The sequence below is a fragment of the Rhinatrema bivittatum genome, chromosome 7 (genome assembly GCF_901001135.1).
Source record: "Rhinatrema bivittatum chromosome 7, aRhiBiv1.1, whole genome shotgun sequence".
NCBI lineage: Eukaryota > Metazoa > Chordata > Amphibia > Gymnophiona > Rhinatrematidae > Rhinatrema > Rhinatrema bivittatum.
The window spans coordinates 189,207,729-189,233,861 of NC_042621.1; the positions used below are offsets into that span (position 1 = coordinate 189,207,729).

General features: G+C 41.6%; 1 protein-coding gene across 1 annotated transcript in view; it reads left to right on the top strand.

Annotated features, from left to right (window-relative positions):
- Positions 1 to 26,133, top strand: part of LOC115095650 (putative hexokinase HKDC1) — an 89,281-nt gene that overhangs the window by 19,453 nt on the left and 43,695 nt on the right. Inside the window, exons 4-8 of the mRNA XM_029609660.1 lie at positions 3,100 to 3,219; positions 12,844 to 12,939; positions 14,722 to 14,821; positions 20,359 to 20,542; positions 22,384 to 22,539. Coding sequence (XP_029465520.1) covers positions 3,100 to 3,219; positions 12,844 to 12,939; positions 14,722 to 14,821; positions 20,359 to 20,542; positions 22,384 to 22,539 — 656 coding nt within the window. The remainder of the gene's footprint in view (positions 1 to 3,099; positions 3,220 to 12,843; positions 12,940 to 14,721; positions 14,822 to 20,358; positions 20,543 to 22,383; positions 22,540 to 26,133) is intronic.

The window sequence follows — 26,133 nt, forward strand, 5'->3', positions numbered from 1 at the left end:
TTGCAGGACCCAAATTATGGAACTCCTTACCACAATACCTAAGCACACTTAGCGACATCAAATCCTTCAAAAAGGAACTCAAAACATGGCTATTCAGCCAAACTTTCAGATGGTGTAGGTTAAGCTGCATGCAACTTCCTAACTCATTATCCACCTCTGCTTGACTCACACTAATCTCCTCGAAAGTTTTCCTCTCTCATTTCTCACCTGTCCAAATCTCTCACCCATCCATGGTCTCCTAATGTTGTAGCATTTTTTTAGTTAATAATAAGTCCTGTCCCCTCCACCTACCGAACTCGGACTCTCCCCTCAGTCCCATCATACCCATACACGAAAAAGCTAGATGCACCCTATGTCCGATGATGAATGCACCTTATGTTCGACGATGTACTATAGTTACTACGTAACCTACATAAAATTATCTTATGGTCCACTCATATACATGTTCATTTCATGTGTTGTTAGAAATGTTTGTTTCTAGATTTGTAATAGTCATTCAATTAATAAGTCTCTCGTTCAAATGTACATATGCTGTAATAAGTTGTTCTAATGTTCATACAATGTATTAAGTTGTTCTCATGTAAACCGGAGTGAAGGCAGATTGCTATACTTCGGTATATAAATGACTTGAAATAAAATAAATATTCGATCTTTTATTATTATATTATTTTTATTAGTATGTTTTTACTATTATGATTATGTATTTATTATATTTCTTGATTTTGTTTGATGTTTGAGGAATGGTGATGCTTCTGGTTTTTTATTGTTGCACTGTATAGAGAGTCTGGCTTCTTGTGGTTTCCAGTTCAGGTTTTGTCATGTTTGTATTTCTACTTTATGGTTCCTCTATTCCGTATTTGGTGAGGGTCTGTTTATGTTCTGCATGTGTGAATGAGGTGAGGTATTCTCCTAATAGGAAGTGTATTAGTGTTTTCAGGCTTTCAGAGTCAAGCCCACACAGGCCTAATACCATATGGGTTCCAAGTCTTTTTTTCCGCAGGGATTTCTGGTTGGTATCACAGCAGTGCATATAAATATAATGTGATATTTTTATCTTAGAATATTGTACTTTGATATTTTTCATGTACAATGTTGTTATAAATACATAATTCTTAACTCTGTGTGGAATGGGCTGGGGGTGGTTGGGGGAAGGGGGTGAGTTGTGCAAGGCTATAAGGTTTGCTTAGGGCATCTAATATCCTTGTACTGCCCATGGATTCTAGGGCAGGAGGTGAAGACCTGAGGGTTGGGAGGAGGTGTCAGTTGGGAGGAGGTGTCCCAGGACAGAGGCTGAATGAACCAGAAGGGGGGGGGAGGCAGCACGATAATTTGCACAGGGTGGCAAAAAAACGCTAGCACCAGTCCTGATGGAAATTCCATGCTAATAATGACCTTAGCTATTAGTCTGCAATGCAAAGAGGTGTGCTGTCTTATGTGGTATTTTTTCAGTGCTGGAAACTCAACTGCTTATCCAAGGTGGAGTAATGTTTCTAGGGCTAATGTTAGTCTACAGATAGAACTTGTAGTTCTGATGCTAGGACCTGTAGCTGGTATTTTATGTGCAGAAAACTTTTTTTTTTTTGCACTCTATACATGTTTTCTATGCACAAAACATGATTTATGTGCACAAAAAATATTTTATGTGCTGAAAACATTTTGTGAACATAATTCATGTTTTATGCACAGAAAACATGATTATGCATATAAATCATGTTTTGCTGTGCACTTAGGGCCGGATTTTAAAAGACCTATGCACGCTGGGCCTATTTTCAAAGGCCCAGCCACACGCATAAACCCCTGGGATGCATGTAAGTCCCGGAATTGCTGAAAGGGGCGGTCCGGGGGCGGGGAGGTCAGGGGGTGGGGCTAGAGGCACCCAGCACAGCGGCAAAAGCTGTGCCAGGGGATCACATGCTGGAAAGGTGCTGGTGCGCGCAACCTGTGCCTGCTTGAAGCAGGCGCAAAAGGTAGGTTAAGGATTTTGAGGGGGTTTAGGATAGGGCTAGGTGGCGGGAAGGTTAGGAGAAGGGGTAGGAAGGTTAGTATAGGGGGTAGGGAAGTTCCTCCCAGGCCACTCCTAAATTGGAGCGGACTGGGAGGGAAATGCAGAAGACTGCAGGCGTGCAAGTTTTTAAAATCTACCCCTACATACATCTGGATTATGTGCATTTTTTAACTCCCACTAGCATACCATTAGCTTACTGCATCAGAGTTAAAAATAATTAGCTGTTAAGCAACTATACGCTAAATTTACACACACAGTTTTATTGGCTAGCTTTTGCATTGGTCTCTAAGAGAGCAAAAGGAAGGTAGACAGGAATCAAGTCGGGCAGATGTCATTTCCCTATCAGTAGCAGTGGTACCAGGATCCCAGCTGGTCATGAGTAATATTAGACTAGCGGCAGTATAATTGCTGCAGTGCAACTGCACTGTCTGCTCTCATCATCACCCATCAAATTCAAAATCACAAAACACCAGAGTAAACTTTCCAAAACATAAACTGCTCCAGAGCTCTCTGACTGCTGCGCTGCAGCTGGGCCCACACCTCAAGGCAGAACTTTACTAGAATACAAGAGAAAAATGCTCACTAGTTGGTAGTCCCTCTGAACTAAGACTGATACCATAGGATGCAATCCACTCCCTTTCTTGCTCTTCTTTTTCTTGATTCCTCACTGCCTTTTCTCATTGTCATCGTTTGTTTTTTATTTACTTTCCTTGGGCTCTCCAGCTCTGTCTCCCAGCACAATGAGTGCTGCTCAGCATTGAACTTGCCAGGTGAGATAGGACCTTGACCAACACATGGGATAAAGCTGAGCTGCTCAGATCTGCTGAAAGGCTGAAATACCAAGACTGTATCCAGGGAAGTTGTTGCTGTGGTATTTTGGGGTCACCCAGAACCAGAAGCAGTCTGATCAAGGCTTGAGATTCATGGACCACTGTTCTGGTGATTTGTTCCTTCCAAATTGTTCTTGGATCGCGACCTTCTAAAGGCTCCAGATCCAAGAGATTTTGTCCACTTACAACTTCCTTTTGTTTTCACAATGCACTTACTAGTCCATCTGTAATGCCTAATAGAAATATTTTTGTTCTTTTGTACAGCTATTTGAATATGTTGCTGATTGTCTGGTTGATTTCATGGAGACAAAAAATCTGAAACATAAGAAACTACCACTTGGTGCTACATTCTCTTTCCCTTGTAAACAGACCAAGTTAGAAGAGGTAAGAACAATCCTTCATTGCTTTAGGGAGCTTTTTTTGAATCTGGCAAGAAAGGGAATGGGAAATGTACATATTTTGCTGTATGGACATAGCTTTCATTTTACATCTTCACTATGGGGTAAATATTTGAAAGCCTGCTGAGCAGGTAAAGATAAATGTACTGTACATAGTTATCTTTGTCTGGATATTCAGCAGCATTTATCCAGCTAAAAGTATCACTCCACATCTGGCGAAATTCACTTGTATAGAGCAGGTGTTTGTCATCATATGGGTGTGTTGGCTGACAGATATTTACTTTTTTAAAGCCAAAATAATAATCACCATAAAAGTAGCGTTGTCCAACTGCATATTACCATTGTTCTGAAAACCATTTTTACGGTTAAACCCCTCAAGCCAAATGGCATACAGAGAGATTCAGATATATTTAACAGTTGGTTTCAAGGGAAGTCAATATTCAGTGCATTTGTCTGGCTAGGTTAAAGCATCTCCAAATAAACAGTGCTTTATTGTATATCTCACGCATATTCATTAGGGATATCCTGAAAACCTGATTGCTGGAAGAGTGTGCGAGGACTTGTTTGAGCATTACTGTTCTTTATTAGAATTATATATATTATTATATAATTATATATATTAGAATGATATATATTTGAAAAAGAAAATCTGAAGTCATGTAATGATCCAGTAGAGAGCAGACACAGGGCAGTAGAGCTCTGTGAAAGATCTGCATTAAGTAACCCCTTTTTTGGGAGTAATTACTCCCTTCAGGGCACACAAAGCTAATTTAAATCTTCAGGGGCTGCTCCAGCTAGCATGTTCCATCCCATACCTTACTCTTTTTATGGAGGTAAGCTCTCGCTTGTGGCCCAGACGATGATAAAAGGCTCCCGGTGCGTGTGGGCTGTAGGTGCTTCTCATGAGGTGAGAGGCCGTAATGAATAGACAGGACCAGGCTCTGGGTGTTAAATAAAAGTTTACTGATTGGAAAGCATTAATTAAAGTTCATCCATCCATAATACTGAAGTTACATCTGAATGTTGGTACTTGTATGGCTCTAGGTAGGTAGGTCTCCTTTTTACAGGCATCTGGGTAGCCCCGTTGTGATTTTTAATGTGTGCAGGGTACCCAGCAGCTGTGAGGGAATCCTATGGGAGGGGTCCCCAACTTTACTGCAAACATCCTACCTGTGGTCACCTTCTCCTCGGACACCCAGCCCATCCTGGTCCCTTGGTGTTAGTGTGTGGAGATCCAGTTGGGCTTTCCTGCTCTTGGTCTTCCTTCCTTAGTGGTTCTTTCATCCTGCATTTGCTGATATTTCTAGGGGACTTCTCTTGGGGAAAGGTCAGTGGGATCAGGTTAGTTCTCAGCACTGCAATCCCAGTGGGGAAGAGGGATCAAAAAACCTCCCCACTCTGTTCAAGTCCAAAGGATACTTCAAAAGTTAAACTGGATACATCTTCTGCCCTCACTGTCTCTCGCAGCAGGATCCATCACTGGTGCTTGTCCACCTGAGGTTTAGAGTAAGCTCACAGGTCTTTGGTCCCCTGTAGAGAGCCCTTTCGCCCCAAATGTGTATCAGGCTTAAAATCTATCTCTATGTAAATTAGTAGGAGAAGGATCCCCTTGCAGGGAGTGCATGATAAGGTGTCACTTCTAAATGAAAATAGCCACTGCTCATTACCGGCATTAGTAGCATGGGATCTATTTAATGTATGGGTACTTGCCAAGTACTTGCATTCAATTGATACTGATGTGCCACAAGTCTTGGCATTATCAGCTTTATTGTTTAATGTTTATATTCAGCTGATCTGTAGCCTACTCGCTAGTTTGGGAGCGGGCTACAGACTATGCTGAGGATATACAATGTTTTATGCCAATAACCACCATATTCACTGATGCACTTGAACTGTTCTGTAATCAACTCTGCTCTATACACGAATGGATGTATAAAAACAAGCTATCATTGTATTGAGTAGATTTCCCTCAGAAGCTTTACCAACTTCATTTAGCTTCAAAAACTGGAACATTAATATATCAGTAGTAGTAAGAGACCTAAGGGTCAACTTGAATTTAATCTATATTTAAGGGAGCAAATAAGAACAGTGGCTAACAGTGCATTTATGAAACTGAAAGTGCTGCACGGGCTAAAGCTGTTATTGACCACAGCCGATTTCTGGAATATCATACAATCTTTAATCAATTTTAAAATAGACTATCATAATGTTCTGTATGTCGGTGTACTAGCATGTATGCTGAAGTGCTTACAAGCTGTACAGAATGCTGTGGCAGGATTAATTACAGGAACTAAACTTCATGATCATCTCACTCCATGTACTCTCCTTCCTACACTGGTTCCCCATAAAATGGAGGATCCAGTTTAAAATTGGTACTCTAATATATCAAGCTTGAACTAGTGATAGTCCTATGTGCTTTAGTTCCATCTTAAAAATATACAAGCCGCAGCAAAGTCTGAGATGATCTAGCTGTAATTTACTGGAAATAGCAACAGTCATCAGGTATGATTAGATGAAACAAGGGAGCGCACCTTTTATCTTGCAGACCCAATTTAACGGATGAGATTCGGAACATTCAGTGCTACCTTTGATTTAGGAGACAAGTTGAAGTCTCTTACTTTGTGCAGACTATCAGTACATGATATAATTATTTGAATATTTTATATACAGAATTATATAATTTTTTGTCTGTTCTTGTGGTATTTTTGGTAAATGTTTTTAAACTATATTTTATTTATTTTTTACTTTTATGTTATTAGGTTTTATTAATTTCATTTATTGTTACTGAATTTTTATTATGTATCTAATCTGTTAGCCACTGAGTACCTGTGATCAAGTGGGTTATAAATTACAGAAAAAATAACTACATTTTCAGGTGTCCATGCAAGAAAATAGCAAGAACATATTTTCAAAGCGGTGTACGGGTGCACATTGAAGTGTGTGCATCAGTACGCATAGGGAAGCGGCAGTTTTATAACTTTCATGCACATGTGCATGCATATTATAAAATAGCCAGAGCACACGCGTATGTGTGCCTAACTTTAAGTGGGCGCATGCCTAGCAACGTAAATCCCATTTCTACTGCATAAGACAGGGTATTTTAAAACTGGTGCGCCTCCACACCATGACCAGTTTCACCAGTTAGTCTAGTGTTGAGCCAGATCCTCCAAATACCCCTGATTATAGCTTGCGCTTCCCCCCAGTTACTCTAGACCCCTTAAACCCCTCCAGAATGGCTGCTTTTTTGTTTTATACTGTTACACCTCCTCCATAGCAGAAGTAAAGTTACGCAGCAGAGGACTTGGGCATGCGCTGGGGCGCCTAAGTAGTTACACGTATATCTCTTGACTATGCCCTGAAATGCCTATGCCCCACTCAGACCACACCCACCTCATACCCCTTTTTAAATGGAGTGAAATGTGCGTGCAGTGGGAGATACGCGCGCATCTGGGCAGCTTTTAAAATTCGGTGGGCGCATGCGAGTCCAACTTGTGCACCCATCTTTCGATTTTTAAAGCGTGCCGGACTTTTAAAATCTCCCTCTTAATCTATTTGCATCACTCATTAAGTGGCTTTCTAATGAGCCCATTACATTTTTTTCCAATTGATTTTTTTGTGAATTTTATTGCCTAGTTCTCTATGAGCTCAGTAGACTAAGGATAACTGGAACCAGTTAAAAAAAAATAGGAAGATTACTTTGATAAAAATATTTCTCTTTAGAAAATGAAATAATTCTTCAGTCTCATAAGGTAAAAGTAAATACTAATGTGGTAGAGCACTGTGTGACAGGTATATTAGTCAGAGATTATTGGGGGTTTTATTTCCTTAGAAACAGGGAAAAGGGAATCCTGAAGTAACAAACTAAACCCTAGGGAAATAGATTGAGTGAATTAATTGCATTAATTGACCAAAACAATAGAAAGGCTCCCTGGGGAGAATCCCTGGCAGAAAGTAGGGCAGGTCTCCAAGCCACCCTAAGGAACTGGAAAAAAGAAGACTTGAGTGAGTTGTAGTTCTCACATAGTTTGAGCTGATAATTTGTCACCTGCAGCTAATTAAGCAGCATTCAGGTAGAGTAAAAGTCTGAACCACCAGGGCAAAGAGGAGCGGGGATTCTACTCCAGGTACTTCCTGATTCCAAAGAGATCAGGAGGACTCCATTCCATCCTAGACTGAGGGCCTTGAACAAGTTTCTAAAAAGAGAAAAGTTCAAGATGGGTTCCCCTGGGCATCTTGATCCCCCTTTTACAAAAGGGGGACTGGCTATGCTCCCTCAACCTAAAGGACGCATACACTCATATCGAAATCTTCCCCAGTCACAGGAAGTATCTCTGATTTGTCATGGGAACATAGCATTTCCAGTACCAGGTGTTGCCGTTTGGGCTCACGTCCGCCCCCACAGGTGTTTACAAAATGCCTGGCCATGATGGTGGACGCACTGCAGACCTGGAGTACATGCCTTCCCATATCTGGACAATTTGCTGGTCAGGAGCACGTCTCAGGTAGAGGCTGGGTGTTGGAGTCACTAGGGTTTGTTCTCAACTACCCAAAGTCCCATTTCAGCCCCTCACCTCAATTGGACTTCATAGAAGCCCTGCAAGACACAGCTCAGGCCAAGGTCTTTATGCCTCACAAGAGGGCTGTTGTCATGGTGTCCATTGCGGCAGAGATTCAACAGAGCCAATAGTTGTCAGCATGGCACATGTTGAGGCTGTTGGGCCATACGGCCGCAATTGTACAAATTACTCCCTTGGCATGTTTACACATGCACAGATCCCAGTGAACCCTGAGGTCACAGTGGCACCAGGCCACTCAGAGCCTCCAGGATTCCATCCAAGTCACCCCACCTCTCTGAGATTCATTGTCCTGGTGGAGGGCACTTTCCAATCTAGAACAGGGGATCTTGTTTTGGAGTCTCTCCACTCAAATTGTCCTAACCACAGATGCATCTACCCTGGGGTGGGGAGCTCATGTAGATGAACTCGATACCCAGGGTCTTTGGTCCGCTCAGGAACGTTCTTGTCAAATCAGCTTCCTGGAGCTTAGGGCGATCAGGTATGCGCTATGGGCTTTCATAGATCGGAAGTCCAACAAAGTTGTTCTGATCCAGACAGACAACTAGGTTGCCATGTGGTATGTCAACAAGCAGGGAGGCATGAGATCATACCTCTTGTGTCAGGAAGCGGTCCAGATTTAATCATGGGCCCTGTCCCACAGGATGGTGCTCCGAGCCATGAACACTATCCCAGATGGAGACCGTGATAGTGGACAGGCTGAGTTGAGCCTTCATACCCCACGAGTGGTCCCTGGGCTAGGGGGTAGCGAATCAGATATTCAGCCTCTGAGGGAGCAAGACATAGATCTTTTCACGTCCCTCTGCAAAAGGAAGATGCCTCAGTTCTGCTCCCTGCACAGGATAGATAGCAAACCTGTCTCAGATGCCCTCGCCAATCATTGGGCCAAGGGTCTTCTGTATATGTATCCTCCAATTCCCTTAGTGGCGAAGACTCTCTTGAACCTTCGTGAGGACAAAGGGACTATGATTCTCATAGTCCCTCATTAGCTGAGACAAGTCTGGTTTACACTCCTTCGGGAGCTGTCCATCCAGAGACTGATCGGTCTGGGACTTCCCCAGATCTCATCACGGAAGACCAAGGCAGGTTGCAGCATCTCAACCTCCATGCCCTGTTGCTCACAGCCTGGATGTTGAAAGGTTAATCCTGCAGCCGCTTGATCTTTCAGAGGATGAATCTCTGGTCCTGATGGCTTCTAGAAAGCTTACCTATGGACTGAAGTGGAGGAGGTTTTCATGTGGTGTGAGCAGAAGGCCCTAGATCTGTTCTCCTGCCCCACACAAAAACTGCTTGATTACCTTCTACATTTATCTGAGGGTGGTTTAAAAACCAGCTTCGCTAGAGTTCATCTTAGTGCAATTAGTGCACACCACCATGGTATATATGGTACGTCCATCTCTGTACAGCCTATAGTTGTACATTTCATGTGCGGCCTGCTTCAACTGAGGCCTTCGCTAAGGTCTCCCACTGTGTCTTGGGCCCTCGATGTGGAGTTAGCTCAGCTGATGAAAGTTCCTTTTGAGCAGCTGCGCACCTATGACCTGAAGTACCTGACCTGGAAAGTCATATTTTTGATGGCAGTCACTTCAGTGCACAGGGTCAGCGAGCTCCAGGCTTTAGGGGGTCATTTTCATAGCGTATCGCACGCGATAGCTAGATCAGGGTGCAATCGGGGCAGAGTCGGCCCCAGAAGAGGAGGAGTCAAGGCGTCGTTGGGGCAGACACGGTGGAAACTTCGCTGGTGGCGAAAAAGTAAGAACCCTTTTCGCTGCCAGTAGCACGCCCAATAGCACCACCTTTTATTGGGTGCGAAAGCCGGCAGAGATCGCATCGCGGAGGTGCGATCGCTGCCGGCTTTCGCAGGCCCACCCCCCACTTCGCCCTAACCCCCGTTACCGCCGGATTCTCCAAGATCTGCGACCTTAGAAAATCCAGGCCTTAGTGACTTATCCATTTTATACTAAGTTCTATCATGACAGGGTGGTCTTGCATATGCACCCTAAGGTAGTGATGGATTTCCATCTTAACCAGCCAATTGTCCTACCAATATTCTTTCCCAGGCCCCATTCGCACCAAGCCGAATGAGCACTGCACATTTTGGACTGAAAGCGAGCCTTAGAGGTAGATTTTAAAAGCGTTGCTCATGAAAAATAGATGTTACTTGATATGTCTGCTGTTTTGAAATATTTAATTGAGTTTTGGGATATGCTTAAAGTTTTTTTTATTCTTATTCTTTTTATTTATTGGATATTGTATTCATTTGTTTTTAAATATTTTTATTAGTATGCTTTACTATTATGATTGATTTATATTTCTTGATTTTATTTTATGAGGAATGATGTTTCTGTCATTGCATTATTGCACTGATATGAGTCTGGCTGAAAGGGGAAGGGCTAGAAAGTAAGATTTGGGGCCTGGGAGGGGAGATGGGGCTGGGGATCAAGACTACTGGGGACTGTGAGGAGTAGGAGAGTGTGACTACTATTGATTCTTTTTCTCTGAGATGGGAAGTGGGAATAATTTGATTTTCTGTGTGTCATTTTGGGAAGTGTATATACCAATATTTCTATTTTTTACAGTACAGGGAAAATGCAATTGTCTTTATTTCTCTGGTGTTATACTGCTGGAAGAGTCTGGCTTTTTGGGTTTCCAGTTCAGCGTTTGTCTCTATGTTTCTCTTTTTAATTTGTGGTCAGTTCTGTATTTGTAAAGGTCTGTTTGTGTTTTGTATGTGGGACTGAGGTGTTTTGCAAGCATGTAGTTTCTGTGTCAGGATCTGTAGCCATTCAGCTTGCTCTTTTTGACATCACTAAAGAATTTTAGTGCTTATAAGCAATGAAAAGTCTAATAAGAGGAGTTGATTTATACACTGCAATCTCTGCTAGCTGCATTGTACAAATCAACTCCATTTTTATCACTTATAGAGACTAAAATTCTTTATTGATGTCAATTTTACAATGAATACCTCTGAATGTGTCTGTAACACCACCACCCCTAACCCCAACCCACCTCCCGAAAACCCACTCTGATTCAAATTGCCCCTCTACAGAGGAATGTATATTTAGAGTGTCAGACTGACTCTTTACAGAGGTGCACTCTCTCTGTCTCTGTCTCTCTCTCTCTATTTCTCTACAAAAGTCTATCAGCATATGAGTATTTTAAATGTTATGCATGTACTTTATAAAATGAGATGTATCTTTGTGCACGTTTATAGGTGCATGCACATTTCTTTTAAAATTTACCAGTTAGCCTTCTATCTGGAGCAGGCAGAACCCATAGACAGTCCACCCAACTTTTTGTTTCTTTTGATAAGAATAGGCTGGGCGTTGCTGTTACTAAACAGACACTATCCAATTGGCTAGCAGATTGTATCTATTTCTGTTATGCCCAGGCAGGGCTGCATCTTGGGGGTCATGTCAAGGCTCATTCTGTCAGAGCCATGAGAGCGTCAGTGGCCAACTTGCGAGCAGTTCCTATGGAGGAGATCTGTAAGGTTGTGACATGGAGTTATCTCACACATTCATATCACATTACTGTCTGGATAGGGATGGACAGCGCGACAATAGATTTGGCCAGTCTGTCCTTCGGACCCTGTTTGAGGTTTATGACCCAACTCTCCCAACCTAGGGCCCGTTGTTTGGGTTCAGACTGTCTCCCCCCTCTGTTACAAACAGCACTGGTTAGATGTTTGTTGGTCCCCTTTTTGTGTTGGGAAGCAGTCTGTAGCTAGGGATTCACCCATGTGTGAGTACTACCATCTTGCTCGTCTCTGAGAAAGCAAAGTTGCTTACCTGTAACAGATGTTCTCCGAAGACAGCAGGATGCTAGTCCTCACAAAACCCACTTGCCACGCCACAGAGTTGGGTTTCTCCTATTTTTTATTTTTAATTATAATTCTGTGTTATGAGAATGAAGAGGGACCCTGCATGAACGCATGATACAGGGCATGCTGGGCATGCTTAGTGTGCCTAATCAAAGTTCCAGAAACCTTGACATAGGTTTTCCACATTGGGGTTCCATCTGATGATGTCACCCATGTATGAGGACAAACATCCTGCTGTCCTCAAAGAGCACCTGTTACAGGTAAGCAACTCTGCTATATTCACTGCCAGCTACTGAAAGAGATAATGTGCTCATGTAGTTTGAAACAAGGTGGGTGGATCGCTAACCATATATCAATATATAAAATAATATGATTATAAAGTTTTTTTCTTTTGAGCCATTTATAGTTGATGATGAATAGTGTGATGTAAGAAATGAATGTATTGATGAGGGAAGTAAACAAAATCAAAATTGCATTGACCTGGAAACATTATTGTATAAATCTGGTTTTGAACATTTTTCACATGTCCACTTGCAGTTCTCTTATACTTCCCAATGTTATTTTGATGTGCAACTGGTGTTTCTATTCATACAATTTTTGCAAAAAAAAGAAAAGAAAATTTAGGAATGCCCTGCCACTCCTGTTTAAAACACTTTAGAATGACCTCGTGTTTAGACATGAAAAGCAAAGTCCTTCTTAGTATTATGATGTCTTGCTTTTTAATATTCTATCCTATTTTGAGCACTGTAAATCATTTAGTATCTATACCCACCCATTTCTGGCAAAGAGTTCCAAGGCACTGTAATTGGCATAGAGTTCATCATTTTGGGGGTGGGCAAAAGCATGACTATAAAGGTTGCAGTCTGCTGGTAGTTTTCATTCTCCTGGTTTCCTCTTCTAGTTTTCAAGGTGACTGTGTTGCACATGGTTGTCCAGTGACTAATAATCAGTGCCATCCATTTAAAAAATCATGAAGACCCATATCCCATTCTCAGGTCTATCCATGAACTTGCAGAAGATCAGACAGAATATACAGGTTCCTTGAAAGCATCATTCTAGATCTGTAATGGGCTTTGGATTACCATCAATTTTGGTTTTTTTTTTAACAAGCTGGACTGTAATGGATGATCAGGTTCCTTATGCTTCTCAGAGAAGGATGCACTAAATGTTTGTTTTAAATTTGTATTTCAAACTTTCAATAATATTTTTAAAGGGAGTGTTACTGTCCTGGACAAAAAACTTTAAAGCGAGAAGAGTTCAAGGGACAGATGTGGTCAGCTCTCTTCATAATGCTATCAAGAAACACAAGGTACAGTACATTTCATACTGAAACCCCCATATGGATTTTTGTTCTACAGGAATTAAGGTCTGCAGTAACTGCTTTGGGGTCTACTCTCATATGAATCTCATATTTTTAGAACTCTCTGACTTCTGCATTTTTGCATGCTGGTCCATTCGGGTTTTATGCATTTTATTGTTAAAGTCCCATGTTCTCCTAATACCAGTTAAACCACTACACGTTCATTGTACTGAATGCACTGATGTGTCAACAGTGTGTAAAAACCACTGCTGAACACACCAAAGTCATTAGGCCAGATAATTGACTAATAACAGTAACACAGCAAATGACAGCAAAAAAAGATCAAACTGGTCCATCCAGTCTGCCCAGCTGTAATTCTTCCACTTTGGGTAGATGGGTTGAATGTGCAAATTCCTCTGTTCAACACCAAGCTCCATCTGCCATGTCTCTTACCCGAAATTTCAGCTTTTTTTCCTACCACTGCCCTCCATATCAGTCTCAAATGCCCAGAAGCTGTTAATGTACTGGTTTCCACCATCTCCACTGGTTGACCATTTCAAGACTTGTCTTCCTCTATGATTCTTATAACATCATCTAATACTGCATCTTCTTTATTTCTTCTTCCAGCCCTCCCCACCTAATAATTATCGGAGTTTGCTGCTTCAACAAACATTCTAATATGAGCAATAATGGCACAGAATATATTTATCTCCATGCAGAGACTTTAGGTGTAATAAAGATACAGTTTATCTCTTTTCTTATCACGGATTAATTTTTGCAGATTATTAGCAGTTAACCACTAATCAATGCAAACCCATTTGGCCTCATGTTTCTTCAATATATTCTCTCTCTTTTATGGAGGTAGTAACTCCATCAAGGCTCTACCCAAGGATCCAGCTAAAGTTGTTTCCTCTAAATGTACAGTACATACAGTATCACATTAAAACAACATGTTTGCATTACAAATGCATTTTCTTCATTGTCAAACTAAGGGGGTCATTTATCAAAGTGCCATATGGCATTTTCGCATGCAAAAAACGCCTTTTAACGCATGCGAAAACACCTTTAACTCATGTGAAAACGCCATAATGCATAATGCAATGCAAATTAGAAAAAGGGGTGGGATTTGTGGCCAAGTGGGCTGCCTTGCACAAATCTCATCTTTGGGTGAGTTTCCTCACTCTGAAGGTCATCAAATCTTCACAAGAGAGCACTGTTCTGTTCGTACGTCTCAATTTGAATGTCAAAGTGGCCCCTAATCCCTACACTAATACCTAAACCTCACCTTGAGCGACTAGGTAGGCCTCAAATACCTACCTAGTGTGAGGGCATTATGGCGGGTCAGTCAGTCCCTCTCCCTCTCCCCCCCGTAAAAGGGCCCTGATAGCTAGGCTGGATCTCCAGCAGCTTAAAATGCTCCCCCCAGTGGTTGTATGTAGGAAATACAACAATTCTGGCACTTATCGCAAGGTGCGAAAAAGTTATCACAGTTTGCGCTAATACCTATGCGAAGTGCTAACATAGCGCACTTTGCGATAAACTGCCTATTACCATAAAACACGCCCCTTTTCCCATCACATGAGATATTTAGTGCATTTTGATAAATCCAGGCCTAAATTAGACAGCTGAAAATCAAAATCAAGCCCATGATATGGAAAATACAAACTCATATAATAAAACCTAACAATATTTTGCTTTCCATAATAATCAATTATTATTAATCTATAGTATAAAACTGTAAAAAATGTATGGATAAGTATGGATACACTAACAGTGTGTTTGTTCTGTTAGGATATTGATGTTGATGTCTTAGCATTGGTCAATGATACAGTGGGAACTATGATGGCGTGTGGATACGATGATCAGCACTGTGAAACTGCTGTCATTATTGGTAATAAATCATTTAGTTTAATTTGCAATGATACAGTATATTGGAGGCATCTAAAGTTTTATTATGAATGTGTTTTAATTTGTATTGTTATTTGTAATATTTTGTACATCATTTTGAGTGATTTTTAATCAGTGAAGCAATATATAAATATTATTAAATCAATAAATAAATAAGTATGAAATGAGTTGTTTTTCAGTATTTCAGAGTTGCTGAGTTGATTCCCTCAGCAGGGAAGTCCTGTGGAAAAAAGATGATGCTAATAGGTCTGTACGCTAGAAAGGTTTTGCAAGATCATGTACTGTATAGTAGAGGATATCAATCACACAAAAAAACCCACACACACCAACTGGTGTACTCCAGTACACACCAATGTCAACAACCAAAAATAAACAGTGTACTAGTTTGAAAATTCATATAACACCTAAAACGCCAAGCAAATTTTGTAAGACCCTCTATTCACGGGCAGACATATCATGTGTACAACCTGGGTTACCTGGGACCTTTTCAGTGCGGATAAGTACCCGTTTTTTATCTTGATTGGCAATTGCCTAAAAAATTTTTTGAGGAACTTTGAAAAACTTTGAAAAACAAAACAAAACAAAAATTGAGTATATAAATGATTAAAGTAATAGTGACCCCTATGAGAAACGAGTTGTACACATGATATGTCTGCCCGTGAATAGAGGGTCTTACAAAATTTGCTTGGCGTTTTAGGTGTTATATGAATTTTCAAACTAGTACACTGTTTATTTTTGGCTGTATAGTAGAGGCCCATGGAAATTTAACTTTTACACTGTTTTTAAACAGGGTCTTTTACCCACAGTCTTTACATTAATTTTCAAAGTGTAAGTACATGCATAATTTCACTTTAAAAATTATCCTAGGACAGTGTTTCTCAACCAGTGTGATTTCAGACCTGGTCCAGGTCCACAGAGCACTGCCTGATGCTCAGATCTAGACCAGTACCTGGGCTCTGCTCTCAGCACCTCACAGCAACAAAAGTCAACAGTGGTGGCTTTTAAACATGTAGGAACTTCTTTCTGACAACATGGATGATCATGCATGTCTCTTTTTCCTAGCAACAGTATGAGCCCCAGAGTGTAACATATAATAACATAGTAGTGACGGCAGAAAAGGACCTAATGGTCCAAACTGTCTGCCCAGCAAACTTAAGGTAGTAACTACCACTCTGTGCAGGTTACGCCTATATTTCTCTTAAGGATAGTAACTGTTGCTCTGCGCAGCTGTCCCCAAACCTTATGATACCATGAAAAATTTCAGCTGGTAACATTCTTTACTGGATGATGATGAGCACATGTACACCCGCGCTTGCGTGCGGGTGTACATGTGCACACGCTACCCGGCGCACAGGTGTACATGTGCGCACGCTACCCGGTGCACACACATGTACGCCCGATTTTATAACATGCGCACACAGGCACGTGCATGTTATAAAATCCAGGGTCGGTGCGCACAAGGGGGGTGCACAGTTGTGCACCTTGCATGTGCCGAGCCCACTCTGAGCCGCACTGCCTTCCCCCTTTCCCTCCCATGCCACTCCGAAATTGGAGTAGCCTCGGAACTTTCCTACCCCCCCCCCCCCACCCCATCTTCTCTTCCCTTCCCCTACCTCCCCCGCCCTTTCCCCTCTACCTTTGATGACTTCCCTGGGGCTGAAGTAAGTTGCGCGCACCAGCCGACTGCCAGCACGCGATCTCTGTCACAGCAGCAAATATGGCCGCTGTGCCAAGAGCCTGACACCGCCCCGCCCATACCCTGCTCCTCCCCCGCCCCTTTTTTACAAGCCTCGGGACTTACACGCGTCCCTGGGCTTTACATGCATCGACGGGCCTTTTTAAAACAGGCCCGGCGCACATAACCATTTTAAAATCCAGCCCTATGTGTGTGAGCATGCCTGTGAAAACTTATATGTGAAACATAGGCTCTCACAGGCACACACACACATGCATACAGGCACTTGCACACAGGCTCTCACACAGACACAAACACAGACTCTCACACGGATACACACACATACACAGGAACACAAGCTCTGACACAGACACAATACATGAACAGGCACTCAAGCTCTCACACAGACAAAAACTTACACATTCACACAAGCTCTGACACATACAAAGCTCTCACATAGACACAGCACATATACATGAACACAAGCTCTGACACATACACATACTCAGGCCCTGACACAGACACACACACCTACACATGAACACAAGCTCTGACACAGCTCTTTACAAGTACACAATGGGATAAACATATGATAAATACAAAATGGTTTTTTGACTCGCACCCCTTCAGAAGGTGGCATATTAATTAATTTCGGTTTAGAGGTAATAGCACTCTTTTTCAAACACAGATCCACTCACGTATCCTTCCAAATTTCAGTCTCTGGAGAACTCCAACTGCACCTACTTCGTGCTTCCCTCCTTCCACTGTACCACTGTATATTGAAATGCTGATTACATTATCCTATGGTCTTCCTCTAACAGTATGTACTAACCTGCATTAAGATGGGCATGTTATCGCTTTAAGGTGCCGAGATTAATTTTCTATATCCTAAGCTATTAAGACGCACAATGCATTTGCACTAAAATGACTGTGTATAAGTGAGCATGGCCATTTTAGCAGAGCCATGTTCTGTATTTAAATAGCCAGGTATGCAGCGAACCCTAACTGACCCATAGTTAAAAGAACAGCTAATGCAAATAAACAAATTCCTATAACAGGAGGAAGGACTGAGAGGGCTAAACACAGAGTGCCCTTCTACACCTTGATCTCCCTCTTCAAGGCCTCACTCCCTCCACACACCCCTGCCCATGATCACCTTCCTACCCTCCTTCAATCACCTCTTCCTTAAGACCTCTTCCCCTCCATCCTGAGACTCCCCTACCTGAAATCACCACTTCCCCCCCCCACCTCAGATGGAGTGGCATGAGGAGGAGAGTGGCAGAGTGAGCTACCCCACTTCTGCTCATTTGTCATCTTGGATCAAATTGAAAGATTTTGCCCTTCATGCTATGACCTTCAAGCCATGAGGAGGTTGGTGCTTTAAGGGAGGGATTTCCTGAGGAGATTGCTTCAGGTGGGAATGATCATTGTTGGGAGCAGGGGGAACCATGACCTGGCTTCCCCCCTCCCTCCATAGTTAATTGATAGATTTGCACTGGTCCTGAGGTGGATGCATTATTAGGCACCCTAAGCAAACCTTCAGTCTTATACGCCCGCCCCACCCTCCAACCTCGAGATCTTGGTAATTAAATTAAAAAATCATGATTACCCCACTACCACCCTTTCCAGAACAAGCCTGTAAAAACACATCATTGGACAAGGGAAGGAATTTTCAAAAGAAATGTATGTGGCTAAACACCAATTTACCCAGGTAAAAAGGCAAACTTGGGTTTCCCTAAAAGCACCTAAAACTAATCATGGTTCAAAGGGAAAGTAAATTCATCCATTCCCTTTGAGAACCAGTACAAAGCCTACAGATGCAAAGCACCAACAGGCCTTGCACCAAAATGTACAGTTTTTAAAAATGTCTCATGATAAATATTAAACTTTGTATATATTTTCATAATGCAAATGTTTCATTAAAAATCTCAGTGTATGTTGAATGTATCGTCTGTGATTTTGGGGGTTAAACTGAAAAAAAACAAAAACAAGAAATTCATATACATTTTTTTCCTTTATTCTTTATTCATTTTTAAAATATAACAAGTCAAACAAACTTGATTGGAAATAGCACATAGAAATCAAAATACAACCAAAAGAAACATATTATTAGAAGAAATAATAGATCTCAAGTACTTTACCAGGCCACAAAATTGGGGAAACCAATATAAAATAAAGAAGAAATAAAATACAGAAATTCATATAAATGTATGTTAAAAGAAATCCACAACACATTGACTGAAGGTAGTCTCTGAAATAATTTGCTGGCCTGAACTAGGATGTTTCTCCTTACTACTCACCATAAAAAAAAATTTCAAATTAATTTGTCACCTCAGTAACAGTGACACAAACTCCCTCTATTACCAGCCTGGTTGTGAACTAACACAAAACCTAGACCAATTACGATGGAGACACTGCATGCAAATCTATTCCATGCATATCCATTGTGGATATCCTGAAAACCAGGCTGGTGGTGGCTTTCGAGGAGCAGAGTTGGCCACCCTTGCTAAATAGCAACCTGTCATACCAAAACAGCACTAACTCCCTAATGCAAAAGCAATACTCCTTCCTATGAAAAGGCAACACTGCAAATACGACACCAGGACCTAGAAAAGCATTATTATTCTTCACTGTAGGGAAAAAGTGTAGCCTATCAATGTGCTGAAAACCAGGGAAATCAATTCTTCCACTGACTCTCCTTGTGATCTTGAGCAAGTCGCTTTATCTTGTGTTGCTTCAGATACCCACTGAGATTGTAAGCTCTTTGGGGTAGGAACTTATGGTACCTGAATTCTAAAAATGCTGCAAGCTGCCATGAGCGTTATGCGAAAGGAGGGCTAAAAAATCAAAATGTATTGTTAGCAATACACCTACTGGGAAAACAGAGCAAGATGGAGTACACAGAAACTACACATTAGCAGAATAACTCATATAAGTCACACACACACAAAACCCTCAGCAGAGACACAGGTGATCACAAATTAGAAATAGAAATACATAGATGAAAATACCCAGTTATTTTGTGGGTCCGTCTGGCAGCAGATTAAATAGTTCTATTGATAATATGCAGACCCCTTGTCTAATCATCCTAGGATGGAGTAGGTCACAGGAGAAGTTTGATGAAGGACAATAAAGCACAATCAAGAAACAAAAAAAACAGATAGGACATTCAGTTCATAATTTGACTTTCCAGCTTCTCATTATTACTTTGGGTAACGCTGATTCATGAAAATCAAGAACACCTAATTAGAACCCCCTATAGGAAATAATTCTTAACATTAAGATCAGGGAGTTTGTATACAATGAAGCTGGAGCTATTGTCCTTTTAAAAATATATATATATACTTAGCTCACACTTTATCATTAATAGCTCAAGGTAAATAGGTATTTCCTCCACCCCCAGAGGGCTTAAAATTTAAGGGGGTGTTTTTCAAAAGGATTTACACACTTAAAACTAGGTTTTACGTATGTAAATGCACTTTATGCATGTAAGTGGGCTTTTGAAAATTGCTATAATATATACCATTGAATTGTCAATAGGTTTTATGTACTGAAGTGCACTTTAAGTACATAAATGGGCTTTTGAAAATTGCTACAATAGCATGTTATATTTACACATGTAAATTCTTTGAAAATGAAATTACCTCCTAAGTGTTTACCTAACATAAGAGTGTAAAGTGACTTGCTCAAGGTCATAAGGAGTGTTAGTGGGATTTGAACCGTGGCTTTTTTGGTTCCTAGGCCTTTAGTACTAACCATTAGTCTGCTCCTCTTAGTCTAGTGAGTTAATCTTTGCATTAGATCTGTGCTTCACTGTATTTATTCTTGTATCACTTGCAATACAGGGAGTGGTACAAATGCCTGTTACATGGAAGAAATGAGTAATGTTGATCTGGTGGAAGGTGATGAGGGGAGAATGTGCATTAATACTGAATGGGGAGCTTTCGGAGATGATGGATTATTGGATGATATCAGAACTGAATTCGATAAAGAAATAGACTTAGGATCCATCAACCCTGGAATGCAGCTGTAAGTATTTGTTTTGCTACAATATATAATGGTTTCTGCTATTTTAGTTCTTTCATTAGCCATGTGGAGTTCAAAATGAAAAGTGAAAATCAATCTTTTATAATGAGTGTAATGGGAATGATGCAGCATTTTGCATGGAATAATTACATCACTATTTCCATGTTCAAGAATAAGATGTAATAAAAATGTACGGTAAGTAGTAAAAGACTGGCCATAGTTCAGGCCAAAGCACTATATGCTATGTTGCAGCAGATCATGTTAGAGTCTGCTGACCAAGGGGTCAGAAGGGTGGTGTTGTGCCATGGAGGTGTTGAGGTCAAGTTCTTGGAGAGAAGGTGACTGATGTTACTGAGTTGCCCCTGCTAGCTGTAAATTGGTGCTGAGAGAGAATCTCAGAGGAGACATGTTTCCAGTCCTTGAGATCTACAAAGGCATCCAGGCCTGCCATCCAAGGTGAACAAATGCAATATCACAAATATTAGGAATGAAACCAAATTTCACTTTCATATTCAAAATTAGCAGCAATATTGCCTTCATTATTTGACTCTAAATGTGAAATCTTGGTTGATTGAGGAGAAACATGTTACATATAACATAATATTCAAACACTGCCTAGAGACAAGCCAGTAATATCCACTGATAAAAAGCTTCAAGCTTGCAGTTTAATGGCTTTAAGGATATGTATGCACAGTTGTTCCTAAACCAAAACTCATTGGGGTAGATTTTCAGACCGCGCGAATAGGCGTACTTTTGCTGGCGCATCAGGCGCAAGCAAAAGTACGCGGGATTTTAGTAGATACGCGCGTAGCCGCGCAAATCCTGGATCGGCGCGTGCAAGGCTATCGATTCTGTATAGCCGGCGCGCGCCGAGCCGCGCAGCCTACCCCGTTCCCTCCGAGGCCGCTCCGAAATCGGAGCGGCCTCGGAGGGAATCCTCTAACGCCCTCCCCTCACCTTCCCCTCCCTTCCTCTACCTAACCCACCCGCCTGGCCCTGTCTAAACCCCCTTCTTACCTTTGTCGGGGGATTTACGCCTCCCAGAGGGAGGCGTAAATCCCCGCGCCGGGACGCAACCTGGGGGCAGGTCCGGAGGGCGCAGCCACGCCCCCGGACCGCCCCGGGCCGTAACCACGCCCCCAGGCCCGCCCCCAAAACGCTGCCGACACGCCCCCTAAACGCCGCGCGGCTCGGGCCCGCCCCCACACGCCCCCGACACGCCCCCCTCGCCAAACCCCGGGACTTACGCGAGTCCCGGGGTCTGCGCGCGCCGGTAGGCCTATTGAACATAGGCCTACTGGCGCGCAGGGCCCTGCTCGCCTAAATCCGCCTGGATTTGGGCGGATTTAGGCGAGCAGGGCTCTTAAAATCCGCCCCATTGTCTTTTACATTTTATCACTTACTGATTCCACTGTAGTTTGTATTGCAAATAATTCAGTAAAAAAAGGGAAATTATTTGTAATGACAAAATAAGTAAAGAATATATTTACCTATTGTGTATGCTAGAAATAGATTAATTTTCATTATCTCTGTTCATCTTTCCTCTTTACTTCAATCATGAACACTATCATAATTTGTACAATACTGTAGGGTTTCACATTTATCAGCTATCGGTGTTACAGCTCTATTGTGAATCCACAAGTATATATGTAAGGTGTGTTAGGTAACTGATTTTATTTGAATTCAATTAATTTTACAAACACATGAATCAGAACTGAAGGAGTTCCATGCTTCAGGACTGATGTAGCTACATACTTCTAACCAGCAGATGATATTTTTAAGGTGAAATGCCATCCCATTATATTATGGAATTTGTTACATTTCTGGTTGTTCTTTAATTACAGCTTTGAAAAGATGATTGGTGGATTGTATTTAGGAGAACTTGTAAGGCTCGTTCTATTAAAAATGGCAAAGAAAGGCCTTCTATTCAAAGGGAAGATATCCACTGCGCTGTGTACCAAAGACAAGATTGAGACAGAACACGTGTCTGCCATGGAAAAGTAAGACACACCAAGTATACATCAAGCTGATATACCTGAAGTGCTATAATTCCATAAGTGCCATTAGTTATGTCCATTCTCTCAGAGTTTGTTGTAGAGATACATATTGTTGCCAATGCCACTATATTTTCATGAAAATCTGAAAAGATTTCTAATTGATAACAATAATCTCTACCCATCTCTATTATTGTATCTACAATATTACATTGTTAAGATTATACTTTCTTATACTGGTCATATCTGATAAGGCTCAGACTCATAAACTATATCTTTTTTGTTGGCTTAAAAAAAGGAATTACAAGCTAGAAAATCTTCACTCTATCTTATAAAAGTTTGCATTTATCATTGAGTGTGGATACTGGGACTGGATTTCCCCAGCCCTTAAGGCACTACACTAGCTTCCAGGTGTCTAGAGAATTAAATTCAAAATGTTATGCCTGGTTTTCATGGCTATTTGGGGCAAGAGAACTGGCTATTTGAGATGTAATTGGGGCACTCAGATCCTCCAATAAGGTATGGCTCAGTGTCAATGAAGAAGCATCTAAATGGGATCATATATGAGGTCAGTGCTGTGAACTACTACTACTTCTGCTTATCACTTTTATAGTGTCACTTGATATACACAGCACTGTAACAAAACACATAAGAGACCATCCTAGCTCAGTAGAATTTATAATTTAATCAAGACAAACATATAGAACAAATGAGACTCTAGGAATTTCATTTATGAAGAAAATGATTAAAAGAAAAAAGATTGTGAGCAGGTTAATCAAGGTTTAAGATTTAAAAGCAACTTCAATGGATCTGAATAAGGCCAGAGAGGGAGCATGGTGTACCAACTCAGGAAGTCTGTTCCAAGGTGAAAAGCATGCAGTTGGGAGTTAGCGGTGAAGGAGGAGAAGGGCATAGATAAGAGTGTCTTGCTCGATGAGTGGCATTCATGAGGAAGGGTGTAGGGAGATGAAAGAGAGGAGAGGTAATGAGGAGCTGCAGAGTGAAGCTTGTAGATGAGTAAGAGGAGCTTGAACTCTATGCAGAAACTGGAAAGGGAGCCAATATAGTGATTTGAAAAGAAGAGTTATATGGGTGTAACAATACTGGTGAAAGATGTCACGCAGCTGAATTTTGGATGGATTGTAGTGGAAAAAGATGGTTCATTGGGAAACCTGTGAGGAGCAGATTGCAGTAGTCCAAATGGAAGGTGATAAGAGAGTGGATAAGGGTTCTGGTAGTGTGTTCAAAAAAGAAGGGATGGGTTTTGCTGATAGAGAGAAGGTTTTAACAGTATTTTGGATGTGTATAGAGAAGGAAAGAGAGGCGCTAAAGATGACCCCAAGATTATGGGCTGAGGGGGCTGGGAAAGTGACAGTGTTTTCCACAGAAATGAAAGGGAAAGTGGAATTAAAGATAAAACAGTTGTTTCTTGGCCATGTTGAGTTGAAGGTGGCACATCCAAGTAGTAATATCAAACAAGCAAGCTAAGATTGGGACTGCATTCCTGATTAAATTTCTGATGTAGAGAAATAGATCTGGGTGTCATCAACATAAAGATGGTGCTGAAAGCCATGGAAGAAGATCAGAGCACCAAGAGAATTAGTATAGGGAGAGAAGAGAAGGCCCAGGATAGAGCCCTGAGACATATCAATTGACTGTGTGATGGTGTTAGAGGAGGATCCACCAGAGGACACACTAAAAGCGCAATGGGTGAGGGAAGAAGAGAATCAAGACTGGACAGTCATAAATTCAAGTGAGGAAAGAGAATCAAGGAATTAGTGATGATCAACAATGTCAAAAACAGTAGGTGGGTCAAAGAGGATAAGGATCAAGTAAAGGCCTTTGGTTTTAGCCATAAACTAGTTATTGGAGACTTTGGAAAAGGCTACTTCCATGGTCTGTAAAGGGCGAAATCCAAATTAGACTGGATTGAGAATGATTTGAGATAAAAGAATGTAAAGATGGTGGAGATGAAAAACATGTTAAAGTAGCTTGGATTCAAAAGGAAGCAGGGCAGGTAAGATCCAATGAGAGTTTTTTGAGGAGTGGTATGATCTCAATATGTTTGAAGGCAGAGGGTGCAATTGGAGTGGGAAAGTGATAGATTGTGAATGTGAGAGATGGAAGAGGTGACTGCAGGGGAAATAGAACTGAGAAGCTGATTAAGAAAAGGGTCAGAGTAGCAAGTAGTGAGTTTGGAGGAAGAGAGAAGATGATGAGCAATTTCCTTCACTGTGATTTCAGAAAAGAAGGGGAGGGGAGAGAGGAAGAGGGAGGAGAAGTTAGAGGTGACTTAGTTGAGAACTCACTAATTCTGTGCACATTATCATGGAAATAGTCATCCATAGTGTGGGTAGAGAGTGAAGGGGGTGGGAGGCAAGGGCAGTTTGAAGAGGGAATTGAATCAAGTAAAGAGACAGTGAGGGTTGGAGGCACGAGAGTTTGTCAAATGGACACGGTACTCTTGCTTTGTACAGGAAAAAGAAGAGTGAAGGGAGGAAGTCAGCATGAGCACAAGATTGTAGCCAGAGGTGCTTTGCAGAGCATGCACAGGAACACAGGAAACAAATTCTGGGGTGTGCTGAGGCTAGGATTTGGTGCATCTTATAGGATGGGCAAGGGGAGGAGCAAGAGTGACTAAAGCAGAGAAGAGTACAGTGGTGTAAGAAGAAACTGCCTCATTAACTCAATGTAGTGAAAGAGAGGAAAGATAAGACAGTAGTGGAGAGGATACAAGAGTCAATAGTCTGAAGATTCCTGAAGGTGTTGATAATGATTGTACGAGGCTGTGGAGGAGAGTGGTGTAGTGTGAAAATTATCAGATGATGGTCTGAGAGGAAGAACTGAAGTGGAGAGGTCTGAGGGACAACAGTTGGAAGAAAGGACTAAGTCAAGGCAATGGCTGTGCTGGTGAGTAAAGGTGATAGATCAAAGTTGGCATTCAAATTAGGAAGTTAAGGTAAGGAGTTTTGAGGTATAAGAATCATGAGGGGCCATCAACATGGAAGTTAAAGTTCCAAAGAATAAAGGAAGGAAAAGATGGTTCAAAGAAGGAAAGCCAGTCAGTGAGAGAAGAAGAGGGGGATTTATCAGGGGGTCAATCAATGACAGCTACCTGGAGAAGCAGTGGGGTGAATAGGTGGCTCGAGCAGGCATCAAAGGAAGAAAAGTGGGAATGAAGTAGAAGGGGTTGAAACCTACAGGAGGGAGAAAGCTGTCAAATACTACCACCACGGCATACTGTGCAAGGTGTATGGGAGAAAATATAACCTCCATGACAAAGAACAACAACTGAAGTAGAGGCTTCAGGGGAAAGTAAATCTCAGTCAAGGCAAGAAGATGAAGAGTATGAGAGATAAAGAGATCATAAATATAAGCGAGCTTGTTAGAAATAGAACAAGTATTTTACAGGGAACATGAGAAAGGGAGAGAAGAGGGTGGAGGGGGAGAGGAATAAGATTAAGAACATAAGAAAATGCCATACTGGATCAGACCAAGGGTCCATCAAGCCCAGCATCCTGTTTCCAACAGTGGCCAATCCAGGCCATAAGAACCTGGCAATTACCCAAAAACTAAGTCTATTCCATGTTATCATTGCTA